At 35.3% G+C, this 20,147-nt stretch overlaps 2 protein-coding genes across 2 annotated transcripts in view; one reads left to right on the forward strand and one right to left on the reverse strand.

Annotated features, from left to right (window-relative positions):
- Positions 1–9,317, forward strand: part of ARHGAP29 (Rho GTPase activating protein 29) — a 73,792-nt gene extending 64,475 nt beyond the window's left edge. Inside the window, exons 17-23 of the mRNA XM_051996556.1 lie at positions 38–226; positions 473–610; positions 2,440–2,651; positions 3,017–3,284; positions 3,409–3,513; positions 4,670–4,823; positions 7,103–9,317. Coding sequence (XP_051852516.1) covers positions 38–226; positions 473–610; positions 2,440–2,651; positions 3,017–3,284; positions 3,409–3,513; positions 4,670–4,823; positions 7,103–7,953 — 1,917 coding nt within the window. The 3' untranslated portion in view covers positions 7,954–9,317. The remainder of the gene's footprint in view (positions 1–37; positions 227–472; positions 611–2,439; positions 2,652–3,016; positions 3,285–3,408; positions 3,514–4,669; positions 4,824–7,102) is intronic.
- Positions 1–20,147, reverse strand: part of ABCD3 (ATP binding cassette subfamily D member 3) — a 609,690-nt gene that overhangs the window by 352,280 nt on the left and 237,263 nt on the right. The gene's annotated exons all lie outside the window — the stretch shown is intronic.

Consider the following 20,147-nt stretch of genomic DNA (forward strand, 5'->3'; position numbering starts at 1 on the left):
TCTAATACATCATTTTATGAAACCTCCTTTCTTGTAGTGCTCCCTTGTATGCCATAAAACATGTTTGGAAACATTAACAATCCAGTGTGGGCACCAGAGACTTCATGGAAAATTGCATCTATTTGGTGGAGAATTTGCTCTAGCTGCTAAAAATGCCCCTGATGGCATCCCCTTCATCATTAAAAAATGTACATCAGAAATTGAAAAACGAGCCTTGCATGTGAAGGTATATATTTTAACTTTGCTTATTTTAAATTTTAAACCATAACATATTTTGGTGTTTAGTAAACACCAAAAAGATTTTTTAAGAGAAAACTATTTTCAAATGTTACCATTATTACATTTTCTAACAAATAGTATTTCTTTTCTAAAATGTCATTTTGAAATATTTATTTCCTGATGAAATAATTACATTGAAGTTCTTGTACTAAAGGAATTTTTTTTTTTACTTATTCTTTCCCTCTCTTTTAAGGGCATCTACCGTATGAATGGAGTTAAATTAAGAGTAGAAAAACTCTGCCAATCCTTTGAAAATGGAAAAGATTTAGTAGAATTGTCAGGACTCTGTGAACATGATATCAGCAATGTTCTTAAGTTATATCTTCGTAAGGTAAAGAGACTTTTTTTGACATTTGCTGTTAAATTGAAGCAAGAATCTGTCCTTGTTATCTATTAGGGAAACTATTCTTTTAATGTTCTTTACAGTAGCTCTTTAGCACTGGAATCACTTTTTGCTGGTACAATATATTATCTATACAAAATAACATTGAGCACTTGAAAGTCACCAGCCCAGCTCATCAACAATAGTGAATTATAAGAACTGCCAGTAAGTAAGAATAAATGATTCCTAGGAAACGTGAATCAGGATCTGGAATCAAGACTCTCATTGAACTATCATTGTAATCAGATTCTGCCTCCACTTCCTTCTCTGGATGAAACAATGGCCAAATCATTTTATCTTTAATAGGTTTCAATTTCCTCCTTAGCAAACTGAGGGACTTGAATTAAATAATTCGTAGATTACCTATGGTTGGTGCTACAGAGATTAGAGTGTCTAGGACTACTGTCAGGAAAATCTAATTTGAATCCAGCCTCAGACACTTAGTTGTGTGATTCCGGGCAAACTACTTAATCTCTTCCTGCCTCAGTTTCTTAACTGTAAGATGGGAATAATAATGATAGCACTTACTGTCCAGATTTATGAGAATCAAATAAGATCATCTTTGTCAAAAGAGGTGAGTAAAGTGCCTGACTCAAAGTAGGTCTTCATGCTTATTCCCTCATTCTCCCTCCCAGATCCTTTGATCTATATGAATATCTAAAGTAATTCCCCAGCAAAGGCGAATAGTTCAGTGAGGGAAGCTATACTGAGTATTTTAAAGAAGATTTGGAATATTTGGAGCTTCAGAGAACCAACATTTCACTGTAATTTTTATTATTTTTCTTAATAGTGTTTTAATTTTTCAATGTAATTTTTATTATTTAGCCAGAGAATCCACCGTGCTCAAAATGCCTGTGGGTCAATAAGTAGAAGAAAATTTTATGCACAAGATAAATAATGCTGTTTTGAGGAAGCTGTTTTTCTTAATTGACTCCTATGGAATTTGAATTTTGTTTTTCATTTAGCTAAATAAAATATGTTAGTTACAGAACCAGGTTGTGTTCCCTGATCCCCTGCTTCCTAGTGTATTCCATTTGTATTTCCACTGGAAAAGCCATTTTCTCTCATTCTTCAGTTTCTACACAATAAGGCTCTCTAGGCTTTCTTTTCCATTCTTCACACACCTCAGTGAGATAAATTCTTAAGCCAAAATGAGGAGATCAGGCTTCAGTGTATTTATTCAGATTCTACCTGTCCTTCAAGTCACCACTTGGGTGCCCTTGTGATTCCTCTAATCTCCTTATTGCAGCCTAACTCTTCCAGGCCTTTGCCTTTTTCAGAAGGCGCTTAGTATATTCTCCCATTTATTATAATCCTTTGTGAAGCCAGGTTAACTATTCACTTGTCCCTTCTTGCATCTTGTAGTAGAGAAGAAGCCCTAAAAGATCAGAGCCTTTTTTTTTTTTAAATTCCCACAGCATGTGGCCCAATACTTTGTCCATTAAATGCTTGTTGAATGAGTTAGAGTTAAAACAGAAATTGGCTTTAATCTCGCTAAAGAAAAAAATGTTATAACAGACAATGGAAATGTTTAGAAGAATTGCACATGCTTAACTATAAAGGATTGTTCATCATCTTGAGGTGGGGGGGAAGAAAGGGAGAAAAATTTGGAACACAAGTTTTGCAAAAGTGAATATAGAAAATATTTAGAAAAATAAAATACCATTAGATTTTAAAAATGCTAGACTAAGCAAACAAGGTATGGTGATGAACAAAAAAGAAAAAAAGATAGCATAATGTGCAGGCTGACATTCTTAATATGTTTTTATTCCTTTTAGTTACCAGAACCTTTGTTTTTGTTTCACCTTTATGATGAGCTTATTGATCTTGCCAAAGAAAGCCAGAATGTAAATGAAGACTCAAAACAGGCAAACTCTGAAGCTGTGGATGCTGAACTAAATAAAGTCCTGAAGAAAATCAAAGCTCTTCTTAAAAAACTCCCAGCAGCAAACTATAATACTATTAAGTACCTTATAGGTCATCTTAATAGGTAAGAGCTTTATCTCAAAAAATATCTCCTTCCTTGTGAATAGTAACTGTTTTATTGTATATACTGTGGAAGTAGGTGTAGTGGCTGTTTTGTTTTGGCTTCAGTTCCTACAGAGGAGCAGCCTGAAGCAGTAGAAATAACCATGGATTTAGGGTCATCTTTTTAATCTAATCATGTGGGGGAAAAAAAACACAATTACTTCCCATTCCTCACTGTAATTCTTACTGGTATAATGTTGGTACCTGAGGAGGTGGTAAAAAGGGATATCTGAATCCAGCTTCATCATTGTAAATCTTTGCCAGTTTCTCATGTTAAAAGAAAGTCTTAACAGACATGACGGTTCCCTTCCCTGTTTTCCTCTTCAGGGTGGTCCAAAAGTCTGAAGAAAATAAGATGCCAGCCAGTAATCTGGGGATAATATTTGGGCCAACTCTGATCAGGCCTCAGCAGACGGATGCTAAGGTTTCCCTTTCCTCTCTGGTGGACTGCACTCATCAGGCTCGATTCGTGGAGCTTCTTATAGCTAATTATGAGAAGATTTTTGATGTATGCTTGCTACCACTTTCAGCTTCTACCAGTGAAAGCCCCACCTTCAAGCTCCAAAAGCTGGAGTCATGTTTGGCTTCAAAGGAAGTGAGTGGTGTCAATTGTTGCCTTGTGGAGTTTGCATGAATGAATTTCAGCTCTTTGACCCATTTCATCTATAGTGTACATTTACATTTTTAACCTATTTTTAAAAATCCTCTTGTATCAACAGGGCATCCCACTTTCCCATAACGAGAGTGTAATTTCAGAAACAGCCACATCATTTGGAGGACTACATGACAATAAAAATGCACTAGAAGAAGCCGATGCATGTGCAGTAGGTGAGTATTTGCAAAACACTATGGCTGGATGGTAGTGTCCATGGTGGGAAGGAATATATAAGAAGACTGGGAAGGTAGAAAGGAAGCACATCATAAGAAGCTCTTACTGCCAGAAAAGTGATTTTAGATTTGTTCCTAGAAGATGGAAAGGAGTCACTCGTGGTTTTTTGCCATCTTGATCTTTCTGTTGAGGAACATTTGAAGTTCAGTCTGAGTCCTTCCTTGCCTGGGGCTCCCAGAACCTCAGCAGGCTCCAGCCAGAGCATGACCAGAGCAGGCTAGAGCAGCTCTCCTCTCACCTCCACATAGTGCTGGACTTAAAATCTAGAAATCCTGAGTTCAGATCCTGATTGAGACACAAATTCTGCTGTGTCCTCTGGGCAAGTAATTTCACTTCTCTGTGCTTCTGTTGCCTCTTTGGGTAATTGGGAGATAAGTTGAACACTTAACTTCTCAAGGTCATTGTAAGGCTCAAATGAAATCCTTTGCAAACCTGAGAGCACTATATAAATAATAACTATATTGTTACTGTTATATTTGTATCTTATAAACTATAACATTTCAACAAATACTTTTAAAGTATTTGTTACATGCCAGGCACTGGGGATACAAGTGTCCTTCCCACATGACTGGGGATTTAGGGGTGCAGTGACCCTGTGATCTGAAAAATCTGCATAAAATTTTTGGCCCTTCTTTTTACCAGGAAAATCTTGATTTTTTAAAAAAATGAGATATTTAAAATACCTTACTGTATTGTCTGTGGCTTCCTTAAAACTCCCCAATAATTCACATTTAATTTCTTATGCCGACCTATGATATATCAAAACCACATTGGGGAGAGTCACAATGTAAAAGGAATAACTAACTATATAAAGGATAAACCAATCCCCACATATGTAGTTTACATTTTCACTGGGGTAGATAAAGTAACTTTACAGAGAGTTACAGTGTAATGCAACATTAAAGGTATAGACAAAGTACTTAAGTACCAGGAAGTTTGAAGACTCAAAGCAAAAGTACTGATGTTTGTAGTCAGGAAAATGGCACTTGAGCTAGTTTTTAAAAGAAGAGAATATCTCTCAGGTAGAATCACAAGGAGTTTGGAAGACCTTCTAGTTGTGAGAGACAGCCATTGGGAAGGTCCAGAGATAGGTGTGTCACATTAGAAATGGGCCAGTTTGGCTGGGGCAGAGTGGTAACAAAATTAAGAAGAGTGAGCATTTATGTGGCACCTCATGTGTTCCAGGTGCTCTGCCACATGCTTCACAATTATTATCTCATTTGATCCTCATGATGACCCTGTCAGGTTAGTACTATTACTATTCCCATTTACAGTTGGGGAAACTGTGACAGAAGTGAAGAAGTTGCTTAGCTTAAGCAACTGTGCCCCTTTGCTGCCTAGTACCCATGTGTGATAGGGAGTATAATGTCCAGGTTGGGGTCAGGGGTTTCAAAGCTAAACACTGAAAGTTTGTATTTGATCCTCCAGGAAAATTGGGTTGGGTTGCAATTGATTGGGAGAGGGATCACATGGCAGATCTGTCATTTATTAAGGAAAATCACTTGGGCAATCAGGATATAGATTGGAGGGGAGAAAAAGGGGAGACTAATGAGAAAGCTGTTGCAGTAGTCCAGGTGAAAGATATTAAGGACATAACATTAAGGAATTAGCTGCAAGTAGAGAGAAGGGATCAGATTCAAGTGATATTTGGAAGCAGGAGCCAAGATTTAGCAATTCATTTTTTATGGGAGGGAAAGGAGCCCAAATAATGCTGAGATTACAGATGTGAGACACTGGAAGGATGGTGGAGCCTCAACAGAAATTAGGATGTTTTGGATGAAAGGGTTTAATGAAAAAAATAATGAATTGAGTAGATGTTGCCAGGACATCAAGCTTAAAATGTCCAATAGGTATCTGATGAGTATAAGGAAAGGTAGAATAGTAATAGATTATGTTCAAAAAGGAGAAAAGCAGGGGATTTAATTAGAGAAGTGGACAATTACTATTTGTAGCTGAGATGTGAAGTAAAGGAACAGATATAAGACAGAACTGGAATGAAGAAGTAGGATGCAAAGGAAGAAGATGAACAGCTAAGTGATCACTAACCCAGTTTTTAGAGTTTGCCTCTTATTAAGAAATATATGTCCAGCTAAGCAACTCCCAAGAGTAATCTTAATAAAAGTTTTAGCAGTAGTAATGGTGGTAGTAGCAATAGCTGTAATAGTAGTAGTGGTAGAAGCAGTAGTAGGCGTGGGGAGTGGTGATAGTACTCATAATGAGTAGTGGGGGTAATATAGTAGCTGTAATAATTGTTGTAGTGGTAATGATAATAGTAGTGGTAATAGTCAGTTGTGGGAGTAGTAATAGTAATTGTAGAAGTTATTAGTAGTAGTGGTAGTTGATTTTGGTACTAGGTAGTAGTTGTGGTGGTGGTGGTAATGGTGGTAATAGTCACAGTAATAGGTAGGAGAGAGGCAGAGGAGGAGGACAGTCTGGAATCTTCTTAAGCTCAGTGGTTAAATTCCATTTTTGTTAAGAATGAATGGGGAAGAATTCACTGTTCTTAATGTAACCATTGTTGCCCCTATCTCTGTTGCCCTTTATCTCTTGCATTCCAGTACCAGTTGTAGAGATGTTGATATTTTTCTACCTCATGACTTTCCTATCTCCTCTTCCCTTTCTCCTAGAAACTGTGACTCTTACTTGTAGAAATTCTTCTTTTAGAGGTTTAAACAGCCAGGCACTAAAAGAATTAGACTGATTAACAAATGATGGAGTGCACCAAAATCTTCACAGTTCTCTCTTTTTATCACTTCTGAAAAAGCCCCACATAGTTGCTAGGTACTGGAATTCTTGAACATTTTACTGTTGCTATACCTGCTTGCTTTCTGTAATTAAATTATATAATACATGGTTACATTATTAGAAAATTATATTATTCCATGTAAACATTTCTGTTTTAAGCAAAAGGAAGGGGAAAGTTTTAAATTATGTTTGAATTCAGTACAGCTGAAGTGGATTAAGTAGGTTAAGTAAGTCACAGTCTGGTTTAAGGACTTTTATAGTGTGTCACTAACACAAAGGTCCTCAAACTTTTTAAATAGGGGGCCAATTCACTGTCCCGCAGACTGTTGGAGGGCTGGACTATAGGTAAAAACAAAAACTTTGTTTAGGGGGCCTTTAAATAAAGAAACTTCATAACCCTGGGTGAGGGGGATAAACGTCCTCAGCTGCTGCATCTGGCCCACAGGCCATAGTTTGAGCACCCCTGCACTAAAATATATTCTGCAGTAAGTTTTTTTTTTAAATTGAAACAGAATGGTAGTAAGAAAGCCTACAATATTTTCCCCCAAGGAAATGAAACCTTACAAATGTTCAATTTTCCAGAAAAGGTAAATTGTGTCAGGTGAGAGAAGTAATAGGTTCATTCTTCCTATGTATCTTCTCTTCAGGAATAAGCTTGTGTGATATTTGTGAATCTATCTTTTTTCTTTGAGCATAATTGGATGTCCTTGTAATTTAATATGTTCTTATTTAGAGTGTATGAAAATGGAAAATTAATGTCTAGTTATTACTTCTTTCAGAAAATGCCATGTCTTCAGTATTTGATGAGTCTGAAATCCACCCCTTGAAGAACAAAGATCATTACGAAGCTGACAATCATTCAGATATAAAATGTAATCAAATAACTTTGAGATCACCAAAGATAAAGACATCAGTTAGACCTGTGAGTCTGCCTGGAGATCAGTTCCTTCTTCCAAACTTTTTAAGTGAGAACAGTTCCAAAAATATAAGAACTGTAAATTCAGATAAATTTGATAAGACTTCAACCACTGAAGAAATGTCTGAAACAAAATCTTTTCCTAACTCATCCTCTAGACTTTGTTGTTATGACCCTAAAACTTGGGACAAACAAGTTAGACAATATGATAATATGACTACAAGGACTGCAGTTATCATGCCCAATACACTCCAGGAAAACAGAGAACTAGACAGTGGTACAAATTGTGTTTTATCTCTCATCTCTGATAACTCTCGATCTAGTGCCATGCACCTCAGCCAGCCAGACATGGTACCAGTCACAGTGCCTAGAATAATAGAAGAAGGATGCTCTTCAAATTCTCATCCTCTTCCTACTTTCAGGGCACGGAGAACTCTGCAGCCCCCACCAGGGACATTTTATATGCCACATCCTAACAATAAAATAAAAGGAAATGAGGAAAGTTTTCCAGAAACTTATACAGCAACACCTATTAGTGTCAATCAGAAAAATACTGTGAATTTTGTTGTCACCTCAACTTCACCTAGACGGCAGGTAAATCAACCCAAAATTAGCCCTGAAGAACTTCGTCCATCTGATGTGAAACCAGTGTGCCAGAGGCTAAGACCAAAACGGATTCAGGATTTAGAGCAAAGAGAAGCACAATTTGTGTAGAATTGACAAATCTTGGTGGGCAAGGGGGGGTTTTGTTTGGTTGAGAAATAGGATAATAGGAATGTTGTAGGAAGTCTATTCATAATTGGGTAAAAAGCAAAGCTTGAGTATCTTCATTGGGACCATTTTGTGCCATATTTGAATTATTTTTATAATCATTTTTAAAGTTATGCTAGAAGGGTAGAATGAACTAAAATGAAGTTGACTTATTTTTTCCTTTAATAATTACTTTAATAAGTTGTTTTCTTTGGGGGGGTTTTTAGAGCAAAGAGAAGCACAGTTTGTCTACCAAATGTTGCATTTTATTTTTCCTTTGGTTGAGAAAAAGGATACTAGGAGTGTTGTAGAAGTCTATTCTTAGTAAGGTAATAAGGAAAGGTTGAGTCTGTATTCATTGGGACCACTTTGTGCCATATTTGAATAATTTTTATAGGCATTATTTTAAAAATTAGGCTGGAAGGGTAGAATGAACCAAAATGAAGTTGACTTTTTTTCTTAGTTTAGTAAATTGTTTTTTAATGTTTTATTTAAATGTATCCAATAAAATGCAGTTCTTGAGCTAATTAGGTGCAATTGTAAAAGCTTCAGTTTCTGAAGTGGATCTTAAGTGCTTATTCATATGGGAGAAAATAATATTTCTCTATGTGAAACTGAAAACTTTTTAGTATAAATTATGTGGTTTTACAATAGTCTGACTAATTAAATTCTTGTGGTTTTTTTTGTAAAAGTTTTTCAATCTGTGCAATTTCATGTTTTTCTCCTTAATAGATTATATAATAGCCAAATTGGCTTGTCATTGTATTATATGTATTTTTATACCTATGTTTTCATTTGTTGTCAATTTTTATGTTTGTCACTTTAATTGTACCAAAAAGATGCACTTAGTGAGCTGCAGAAGTGGAAGGGGTAATAGTATGTATTTGGTGGAGGGCAGAAAATTATCAAAATGAAGAAGCATGGTCCTACATAATTGAGAGGTATAACTTCTCCCAGACATTGTTTTAGGAGGATCTTTTTGAGAGTAGTCTAGCAGAGAAGGTAAGGCCACCAAGGTGAAGAAGCATGATCTCCAGAGATTGAAGCTAAGTGCAATACCTTCTCCATGGCATGTTCTTTCTAGTCTCTTCAGATGTTGTAGCAGCAGCATTGACCTGTTGGGATTGGGAATGGTACTAGAATTCTGTTTTTAAAGTCAGTGACTCTCCTGTTTATGTTGTATTTTTCTCAGTTTGTCTAAACTTGAGTACAAAATATGAGTCAAAATAAACAGAATGCCCTCATTTAGCATCTGATATACCCCTTATATTAGATGTTTATGCAATCATGTTACCTAAACACAATAAATATAACTTTTTAACAACTCACATTGTTTTTTTAAGTTAACTTATTTTGATGACTTGTCACTTTTGAATTTAGGGATTTGGGGACTGCATTAAATGGATCATGCCTTTCTGGAATATAACATGGGGGAGAAATGAAGAAGTTTTTGTTTATAAAAATTTTTGTTAATTTTAATCTGATATTTCATCTATTTTGAGAGTTCTGTTCCAGATAGAAATTGTTACCAGGGATATAGATCAGCACCTTATTTGTAGCTATTTATACTAAGAAGTTAAATAATCTGCACCCAGATTGTGCTACTTAATAAGTTTTCATTGATCTAAGACACTGGTCCCTTTATCTTTTAGGCCATACCGATTTTTGATTTTGTATTAAAAGGCATTTTATTATTCCTATTATACATGGCCTTAAATGAAGTCTGAGTGTCTTTGTAGAGCCTAATGTTCCCCAAGATACAGAAAAATAGAAAATGCCATATTATGTCTGGACCCTGAAAAATGAAGAAAACTGGCCCTAGATAATGTACTTTAGTCAAACTGTTGAACATGGCTTGAAACTGGTATGAACATCAGGTGAGAATTTTGTAGGGAGGTATCATTAATAAATAAGAAAACCATTGTTAGTAGCCAGTAAAAGCTGTTGCAGATCAGAAGTTGTATTTTGTGAAAGGAATTTCAATCCTTGGTACCTTTGCTTTTACTATCTTTATCCCCATCCTCTGTCTCCACATGCAAACTAAGCTCTGGCAGAATAGTTTCAAGGGTTTGTTTATAGGTATCGTGGTTGGGATTAGCTACCTCTGTTTTCTCTGAACATTTTTTTGCTTCCTGAAACACAGAGGCATTTTGTGAGGGAATGTTGCTATCTATTCCATCCACAGTAGTGTACACAAGGCTGGACACTTGGCACCATATCACAGGGAGGCAATTAGCCTCAAAATTGCTTTATTAACAATAGGCCAAAACCAGATATAGCATCTGGTAAAATGTAGCAGTGGTGAAGTCTCATAAAGAGAAAGAGATCAAGAGCCACCAGAAAGCCTCATGGGAGAAATGCATGTATAAATATTATACTAGGGGTGCGTTATAGCTAATTACCTATTTTACTTTTTCTGTTCAGGAAATCAAGGTGAATGAATTTATAGGTATTTGAAATTGTTTCATCATGTGAACTAAACAAAATGAAGGATATCTTGAGAATCAATCTCTTAGCATCTTCAAAATTGTCTTGACGCTAAATTCTTCTGGATAGAGAGAATTGATCTAGTCTAATTCTTTCTATTGCCTTATGAGATATTGGAAGGGGAAAGAATTCAAACGTTGGTAGGGAATTAATGATCTCAGAGAAAAGAGTTTGCCAAAGAAATGCCTGTAATTCAAAATTATTTTCAAAATAGTTTTAACAATTCACAGCTCCACCAACAATGCTTTGATGTGCCTGTCTTTCCACAATCTCTCCAACATTGTTACTTTTTTCCTCTTTTCCAGTTTGCTAAATATGAGTTTCTAAAAGATCATCACATACAAATTTAGTTTTGCTTACTATAACCAACATTTTGTTAAGAGAGAAGCTGTTTCACATATTTTATGTGATTATTGTTTTTTAAAAAAACTATACTTCATCTAGGTTTGCATTGCTTAATATTTGTCTTTCAATGTTAATTTTAAATATTTAATCATGAGTTATATTGAAGTCCTTGTTCAAAAGAAATGTTTGCTTACTCTTTTCTTTGATTAGATAATTATTTACCATTCAAATCACATTTGAATTTTTTCCCTTTTTATTGTAAATTTGCAAAACATCAGCAGTTGTAATGTTTTTCCTATGCAAAAAAAATGGAAAAAGAAATTTTCATGTGAAACTATGGATCTTTACTTTGTACATTTGTTTTTTTCTTTTTTTTTTAATTATAGATTTTTATTTACAAAACATATGCATGGGTAATTTTTCAACATTGATCCTTGCAAAACCTTCTGTTCCAAATTTTCCCCTCCTTCCCCCACCCCCTCCTTTAGATAACAGGTAGTCCAATATATGTTAAATGTGTTAAAATATATGTTAAATCCAATATATGTATACATATTTATACAGTTACCTTGCTGCACAAGAAAAATTGGATTTAGAAAGAAAAAAAAACTTGAGAAGGAAAACAAAAATGCAAGCAAACAATAACAGAATGAAAATGCTATGTTGTGGTCCAAACTCATTTCCCAAAGTTCTCTGACTAGGTATAGATGACTCTCTTTATTACTGAACATTTGGAACTAGTTTGAATCAACTCATTGTTGAAGAGAGCCATGTCCATCAGAATTGTACTTCGTATAATCTCTTGTTGCTGTGTACAATGATCTCCTGGTTCTGCTCATTTCACTTAGCATTAATTCATGTAATTTTCTCCCAGCCTCTCTGGAATCATCCTGCTGGTCATTTCTTACAGAACAATAATCTTCCATAACATTCATGTACCATAATTTATTCAGCCATTCTCCAGCTGATGGGCATCCACTCAGTTTTCAGTTTCTAGCCACTACAAAGAGGGCTGCCACAAACATTTTGGCACATGTGGGTCCCTTTCTCTCCTTTAAGATATCTTTGGGATATAAGCCCACTAATAACACTGCTGGGTTAAAGGATATGCACAGTTTGATAACTTTTTGAGCATCGTTCCAAACTGCTCTCCAGAATGGTTGGCGTTCCACCAACAAGTACTTTTTTTTTTTTTGGTTTGGTTTTTTTTTAATATTTCAATGGAGCAGCTAGATGGTGCAGTGGATAGAGCACTAACTCTGGAATCAGGAAGACTTGAATTCAAATCCAGCCTCAGACATTTAATACTTCCTAGTACACTTAACCTCAACTGCCTTGAAAATAACTATACATATTTCAAATTTAGCATGGCTATTCTAATATTGTCCTGTTTATCTGTGAACTTTTCTTCTCTTCCATTTATTTTTAGTATCACTGCTGTATCCTACAGCAGTATTCTACACAATATTTTATTTCATTTTTAAAATTTAAATGTCTATTTTGTTTTCTGCCTTCCTCCCATTTAGAAAAATATTATAGTGGGGATGGAGAGGGAAAACTTGTAAGAAATACATAAAACAAATTACTTCATTGACCATGTCCAAGAAATAAGTCTCAATTTGTAACCTGAGTCTATTTAGCCATTCTATCCAGAGGTAGACAATTAAGTTTCATCATTGTTGATTATTATATATAGTGCATATGAATTCTTTTCCTCATCATTTAATCTCTTTGGGATATAGACCCAATAATAGTTTTACTGGTTCAAAGAAACAGTGCTCCCAAAGATACTAAACAACTAAGTAACTTTGGGAACATTATTCCAAATTGTTCCAAATACCCAATTTCCAAAATGGTTCAACCAATTCACAGCACCACCAGTGTGTATTAAAGTATTCCCTTAACCCTGAGATGGTATAGTGAATAGAACACCAGGCTTGGAGTCAGGAGAAAACTTCTTCCCAAGTTCAAATCTGGCTTCACTAGCTGTGTGACTTAAGTCATTTAACCCTGTTTGTCTCCTTTCCTCATCTATAAAATGAGTTGAAGAAGAAGGATCTTGGCAAACTACTATAGTATCTTTGCCAAGAAAATCCTAATAAGATTGAGAAGAGTCAGACATGACCAAATAATGACTCAACAACATAACCCTTCCAACATTTTGTTATTTTCCATTTTTGTCAACTTTGCTGATCTCTTATGAATGTAAGGTACTTTAATATGGTTATGTGTATCTTGGATTTCTTCTTTTGAGAACTGCCTTTTCATATCCTTTGACAGTTTATTAAGGCTCTTATTATTATAAATTGGAATACATACCTTATACATCTTGAATATCAAATCTTGATATTTATTTCTCAGATTCCCCCCTCCCAAAGTAACTGTCTCTTTTCTAACCTTTGTGTAAACATTTATTAATTTTTTCTAATTAAATTTGCCCATTTTACCTTCTGTGATCTTCTCTGGCCCTGTTTGGTTATGAACTCTATTTCTCTCCTTAGATTTGAAAGGTAATTTCCTTGCTGTTCAAATTTGTTTACAATGTGTCTATATTTTGCTCATGTGTCCATTTAGAACTTATGTTGCTATTATTTTATACAAGAATATTACTTCTGATTTACATTAAAAATTGAGTAGTAGAAGAAGATAGTATACTGGAAGACAAGTATTCAACCTCTAGAATCAGAAGATAAATCAGATTCTAAGACAGCTATGTAGCATTTTTTTTTTTTACTGTGAAGGAGTATTGCTTTGTATGCTTTGGTATCTGTACCCCACTTCCTTCCTAAATATTTGCTCCTAAGCCCCAGCAGAGACATACAGAGACTCTGGTAAAGTTTGTCATAGGATGTTGTGGTTGAAGACAACTTTCTGTCCTATGACTCTATAATTTATTCCCAAGAGAGACAATCCTAAAGGTGATGATGCTATTTACTTAATATGCAACCATAGTATATGAGGATACAAGAAAGGTTCAGAAAGTTAGATACCCTGGAACCTAAATCAAGTTAGGAGGGCAATTAGCTTTGAAGTTGGCTTACTCTTAGTGAGCCAGGAAGTATTATATGTAGAAGAGATGAAGTTAACACAGTGCCTAGCTTAATAGAAGTTTGTTGTGACTCCATGGCAAACCTAGAAAGAAATCATTTTTGTACCAGAATCCTTTTAATCGTAACCATTTGCGGTTTGAGAGAAGCACAGGGGGGTCTTTAATGATGGTTTAAATATCAAAACTTCAAACAATTGGTTAGAATGCTTGTTGAATGATTATGGTTAAGTTACTATTCTTTCTTTCTCTGTGAAGGAAATAAGGTAAGTTACTTTAAGGGTATTTGTAATTTTCCTAAGATAAAATAGACCCAAAATGAAGCATATCTTAAGAATCCATCTCTCCATGTCCTCAAAATTTCATCCCCAAACACACAAGATGATCTGCTTAGACTAGTGGTTCTTCCTATTTGTGTTTTGTTGGGTGCCATTTCCACTTTCTTAGGCAGAACATCAGGAACTTTGATAAATAATCTACATGTAGTAGATCCAACCCACAGATGGAAGAATAGTTGGTTACAGAAATCTTGATACATTTTTTTACCTATTGTCCTTCCATTTTCAGCCTCATGGAATGATTTGTTTTCTTTCCCTGAACCATCTATAAATGGGCTTTTCCTTTCAGAGCTTTATGGGATGATGCTTTTCAATCTTCTGTCTTTTTTTCTACAAGATGGTACAAACAACTTCCTATTCTAAACCAATATTTTCCATGGCTGCTATGTTTCACTGTTTGACAAAAGGAATAAGTAGTTGCTGGTAGAGATAGTCCCTTATATTTTTTTGACCTTCTCATTGTTGGCTGTTGATTTCTACCAGTTAACATTCCTCAGGAAATGGAGATAGTTTTTTTCTTTTATCGATTTCCTATTTCTTGATGTCATCTTGTTTAAATAAGTCAATAGAAATTGGGCCTCAATTGAGTACCATATCACTTTAATTATTTCAATTTAGTATGGATTTTCCTTTGACAATTATTGCCTACCTAAATAAAGACTAGTACCTAGTTGTCGCTCTGTAGTCTACCATAGTTTGGCTCACCAGTTTTAGCTCTTTTAAGAAAAATATTATGAACTGCAAAATCAACAGTCTTAGAAGAAAATTTAATGTAGGTTTCTTGCTCCTACTTCTACACACTAAGAACCATATGTTCCTTGCTTTGCTTAATATACTAATACAGAAACCAGTGCAGCCTACTTCCTGCTGCCAAGAAATGACAGTAATTAAGTGCTGTCACCAGGGAGCCTATTAGTCAAGACCAAAGTAGTTTTTATATAGTATTAAATTAAGTCTTATTAGAATTACTGCCAGTGGTATTGATGGTATTGTTTGATGTTTTCTAACTTTAATAGCTTTAAAGTAATTCAGAAACAAATGAGGGAAAAGCTAGTGTCCACATTATTAGACTATGTCTATCACATACTTATGTAGCACTGCTTAATCAGAAAGCTGACACAGTAAAAGCTTAATGATTAAAGAAATCTACTTAAATACTTTCTGCCCTTGAGAAACTGTTTTCTCAATAGCTTTTCAGAAATTTTCTCATTAATTAAAAGAAAGGCTGTAAGATTTATTTTCTTTTTACATATTGGTAAGACAGATTTATTTTTATATACATGTAGATGTCCCCATGTGTGTGTAAAGGTGTATGTATGTATATATGTGCATGGCATACTATAATCTCACTCTTACTAGGTGATAATGTTGCCCTTTGTCAGGCTCTAGTTGTATTTATATTATAAGACCAAGACCTAGCTGTCACTGACCTTTCAAAGCCTTCCTATATCAATATTCTCTATGACAAACCTGAAAAGAAAATAGATTTGTTACAGAGATTGTAATAGAACGCTTTAAATCTTATCTTGACTTTGACACAGGCATGGGATATTTAATGATAATTTAAGTATTAAAATTTGAAACAATTAGCTAGGATACTCATGTATATTTTATCTTGGTGCCCCTCCAAAAAAAAAGTTATGTAGGAAAAGTAAAAAAGTTTTAATGGAATTGTATTTTATATAACTTTCTTTTTATATGTTTAATTGTAATCAGTTAAAACCCCGGGAAATCAGGAGAGAATTGAAAATTTTTCTTTGAAAAAACACCAATTTTTACATATAATTTTTCACAGACTAACCTTTATTTTAAAAATTTGAAGGAATTCTTAATATTTGTTCAAAAAATAGTTGGAGTATTCCTCACCAGCAATATCTAGAACATCCACAACTATTTTTCCTAATTACACCCCAATTAAGTGGTTACCCTTGCACTCTCTCCAGTCTCTAAATGACATCTACCTTTGTCTCCTAATTGGTCTTATATGTTCATGTCTTGTATTTTTATTCTGAATTACATTTATGCTACATGTATACTATTTTTTAAAAATAGGCTATCTAAAATCAAAGGGGAAAATGGGCAAATGAAAAGTTTTTTAAAACTAGTTTGCATATTTCATGCTCAATTTTTTTGTAAAATTTCAGTAGCCAACTTTGTAATAATGGTAATTCATTTCTGGGAAAATATTAGCAACCTTAATGCTAAGTTGTTTTTTTTTGTTTGTTTTTTTTTTTTTTAAGCAGGAAAATATTCATTTGGTATTGAATTTGCTTATTATTTGGAAATAAAGATAATGGATTGTGCCCAAGTACAGTTAATTGCTAAACTTAACAGTTTAGCCTTATGTCACAAAGACATAAGCCTTTATGTTAGCCTTATGTCACAAAGAGTCAAATGAGATTGAAATGACTGAACCAAAACAACAAAAATCTGGGAGTGATATGGAGCTATTGGATTTTCTTAGATGAAGTGTCATGGTTAGATCTGTGTTTGAAGATCAATCTGACATCTTAAGTGAAGGATTCACTAGCAATTCATAGGTTAACACATTTAAAAATAAAATTAAAGAACATGCCATGCTGATCTAGGGTGGACAACCTTTGTTATTGTTATTGTCTCCTTCTAAACATGTTTTACTAAATGAAAAGTAGTAAAAATGCTGCTCCAAGAGGATCGCAGAAGAATTGTCTGCTTTTTTTGGCTCTTGATATTTATAGAATTCCTTGTAAGAATCTGATGGTTGAAAAAGACAACTCATTGAATAAGTACTTGATTTTTGCACCTAGGGGAAGATAAAGAATTTCTGGATCATAGGCTCATGGATCTTGATATAGAAGGGAAAGCAGAAACCTTGCAGATCAAATGTCACATTTAAAATTTTGCAAAAATGAATGTTGAAAACTATACATGGAAATGAGAAAAATAAAGTATTATTCAGTGGGAAAAAAATATCCCCAAATGGGATCACAGTCAGATATGACCAAAACTCCTCAAGGAGTTCACAATCTAATGGGAGAAAACACATGAAAAAAAAACTAATAGACAAGAGGGGGGGAAAGGGGTACACAGTAAAGTGCCAAGATGAGGGCCACCAACTTGATGGGGGAAGCAGGGGAGGAATGAAAAGATACTACCCTGGGTATCCTCTTTAAATGGAAGATTTGGCTCACTTTCCAACATGTGTCTTTCCATTCTCTCCAATCTGGAGGGAAGAAGTACTGAGGAATAGTGAGTTTCTGGGTTGATGTGATCTTGCCAGAAGATGAGTTTCTAGACAGTGATGAAGGCCAGGAGACTACTCAGAGGAGGTAAATGATGAGGTGGCTGCCCTCTTTAAAGGAATGATTTGAAAGGAGACCTCAGATGTTTGCCTTCCAACCTCTCCAGTTACAGAACCCCTGGCTTAACAGTCTAGCCATAGCTCAGCTCCTTTGGTAAAGTCCTGGGCTCTTTAGGTCAGGAGTGGTGACTCATCTAACCTCTAACCTTCCTGACCTTTTCCGCTTTAGCTTCCTGAAAATGAAGGGGAAAATTATTGCCAAAGGCATACTTTCATCATCTGGGAGTTTCCTTCCTCCAGGCTTAGGATATGCTTAGCATGAGTATGTATTAAAAATAAAATTTGTTTGTAATCCTACTTTTTAACTCAGTTATGTTCTCTTCAAAAAGTACAGCCCATGTTTATTGAAAATAGGCATTCTTGAATTTAAAACTAGTTATCCTGCCAATCCCCAAATGAATTAAAATGCCTTATCAAAGCTCATTGGGAATGTTTTCACAAATCCCACCCTCTAATCTGAATGAAAGTAGGTCACAGACTCAGCTAAAAGAGCTGCTTGAGCAAAACAAACTCACTTGACTTCAAATGTAATTCATAATCTAATTAAAGAGATTACTGCTGTGCAATCTGGCCCCATTCTGCTTGGTTCAAGTTTACAGGTGGTACTCTAAAGCAGCCATCAAAAAGATCTTTCAGGTTTTTAACTGAGACTGTAAAATTGTGTTATAAGAGAGGGGAACAAAAGCAAAATATTTTGGGAGTACAATTTTCAAATTTTGGTAGTGTAGACTCCCAAATCTTCAACTGGGGCCACAACTACACTGCCTGAGCTATGGGTAATTTTACTCTTTTGCAACTTATAATATTCCTATTTTGGTGGTTCTTTTTAGCTCTTTTCCTTCCCACTTTATTTCTTTCCATTTCCTCTCTCCTTTTCCTTTAGTACATTATTATATGTGCTAGGTAAAGAGGGATGAGGGAGAAAGAAGATAATCAAAGACAGCTAAAACATGGACATTGTCCCCAAAGGAATTTAACAGTGGGGAAAGAAAGGGTAGAAGGGAGGGTTTCAAAATTCATTCAACAAATTAAGTATTTATACCCCCTTCCCCCAGTTAGGTAGGAGGTAGGAGTGGAAAATTCAAGGAAGCATCAAAATCAGTCCCTGCCCTCAAAGAGCTTCTTTTCTTTTCTTTTCTTTTTTTTTCCTGAGGCACTTGGGGTCAAGTGACTTGCCCAGGGTCACACAGCTGGGCAGTATTAAGTGTCTGAGGTAACATTTGAACTCAGGTCCTCCTGAATTCACTGTACCACCTAGTTGCCCCTGGGGCTTACATTCTAATGTCAGTCTCCTTCAACAAATATACTCTCAATTCTGAAAACAAACGACCAAAGTCTCATAGAGGTTATGCAACTGCTGCTGACTCTGAAAAATAAAATACCAGTGAGTTCACAGAAATAATGCCCCAACTATAATCTCTGACAAAATAAGCAAACAGCCATAGCAGCTATGCAACAGTTGACTCTGAAAATACCAAAGAGCTTGCATAGGTTATTACAATTACTGTTAACTCTGAAAAATAAAATAAAAACCAAAGAGCTAACTATGGTAATAAGCAAAAAGCTGTATTCCATTGGAGAAGAAGAACTGGGCATATGTACCAGGGCTGCCTCTAGGAGGAGAGCTGCTTTATTGAGACTAAACCCTGATACCTACAGTATGGCTGCACAGTAAGATGTAGCAGGGACAGTGAGGGGGGTAACATCAACACTGAGACAAGTACGATTCATAGCAGGGCTTCAAGACTGGAACATGGTTCCTGTAAGTGTTTGTTTGAATTCAAGGACCACCTGGGGCTGATGGGGAAACAGTTCCAGGATTTTGCTGCACCAGAGTTCATCCAGAAGATGAGCACAAAGGATTATTATGACAAGCTTAAGGCACAGCTTGCTTGCTGGGTTTTAGCCCTGGAAAATAGAGTCCCCTAATAGTAAAAATAGAGAAGTAAAAAAGGAGAGGGTAGTTTTGGCATGGGAAGCCTAAAAGAAGAAAGTCTAAAAGAACCCCTCCCATTCTGGCCAATAAAGGAAAGGCAGTTAGCTAAGATGCCATGAGAGGCCAGTTGGGTCAAGACAAGATGATTTTTTTTGTTGTTTGTTTGTTTTTGTATTTTATTAATTAAAAATTTTTATTTACAAAACATATGCATGGATAATTTTCAAGGTTGAACCTTGAAACCTTGTGTTCCAAATTTTCTCTTCCTTCCCCCCACCCCTTCCCTTAGATGTAAAGTAATTTAATACATGTTAAATATGTTGAAGTATATGTTAAATCCAATATATGTATACATATTTATACAGTTATCTTGCTGCACAAGAAAAATCAGATCAAGAAGGAAAAAAAACTGAGAGAGAAAACAAAATGCAAGCAAACATCAACAGAAAGAGGGATGTTCTGGTCTACACTCAGTTCCTATAGTCCTCTGAGTGTAGATGGCTCTCTGCATCACAAGATTATTGGAACTGGCCTGAATCATCTTATTGTTGGAAAGAGCCATGTCCACCAGAATTGATCATCCTATAATCTTGTTGTTGCCGTGTATAATGATCTCCTGGTTCTGCTCCTTTCACTTAGCATCAGTTCATGAATGTCTCTCCAGGC

The sequence above is a fragment of the Antechinus flavipes genome, chromosome 4, assembly GCF_016432865.1.
Source record: "Antechinus flavipes isolate AdamAnt ecotype Samford, QLD, Australia chromosome 4, AdamAnt_v2, whole genome shotgun sequence".
Lineage (NCBI taxonomy): Eukaryota > Metazoa > Chordata > Mammalia > Dasyuromorphia > Dasyuridae > Antechinus > Antechinus flavipes.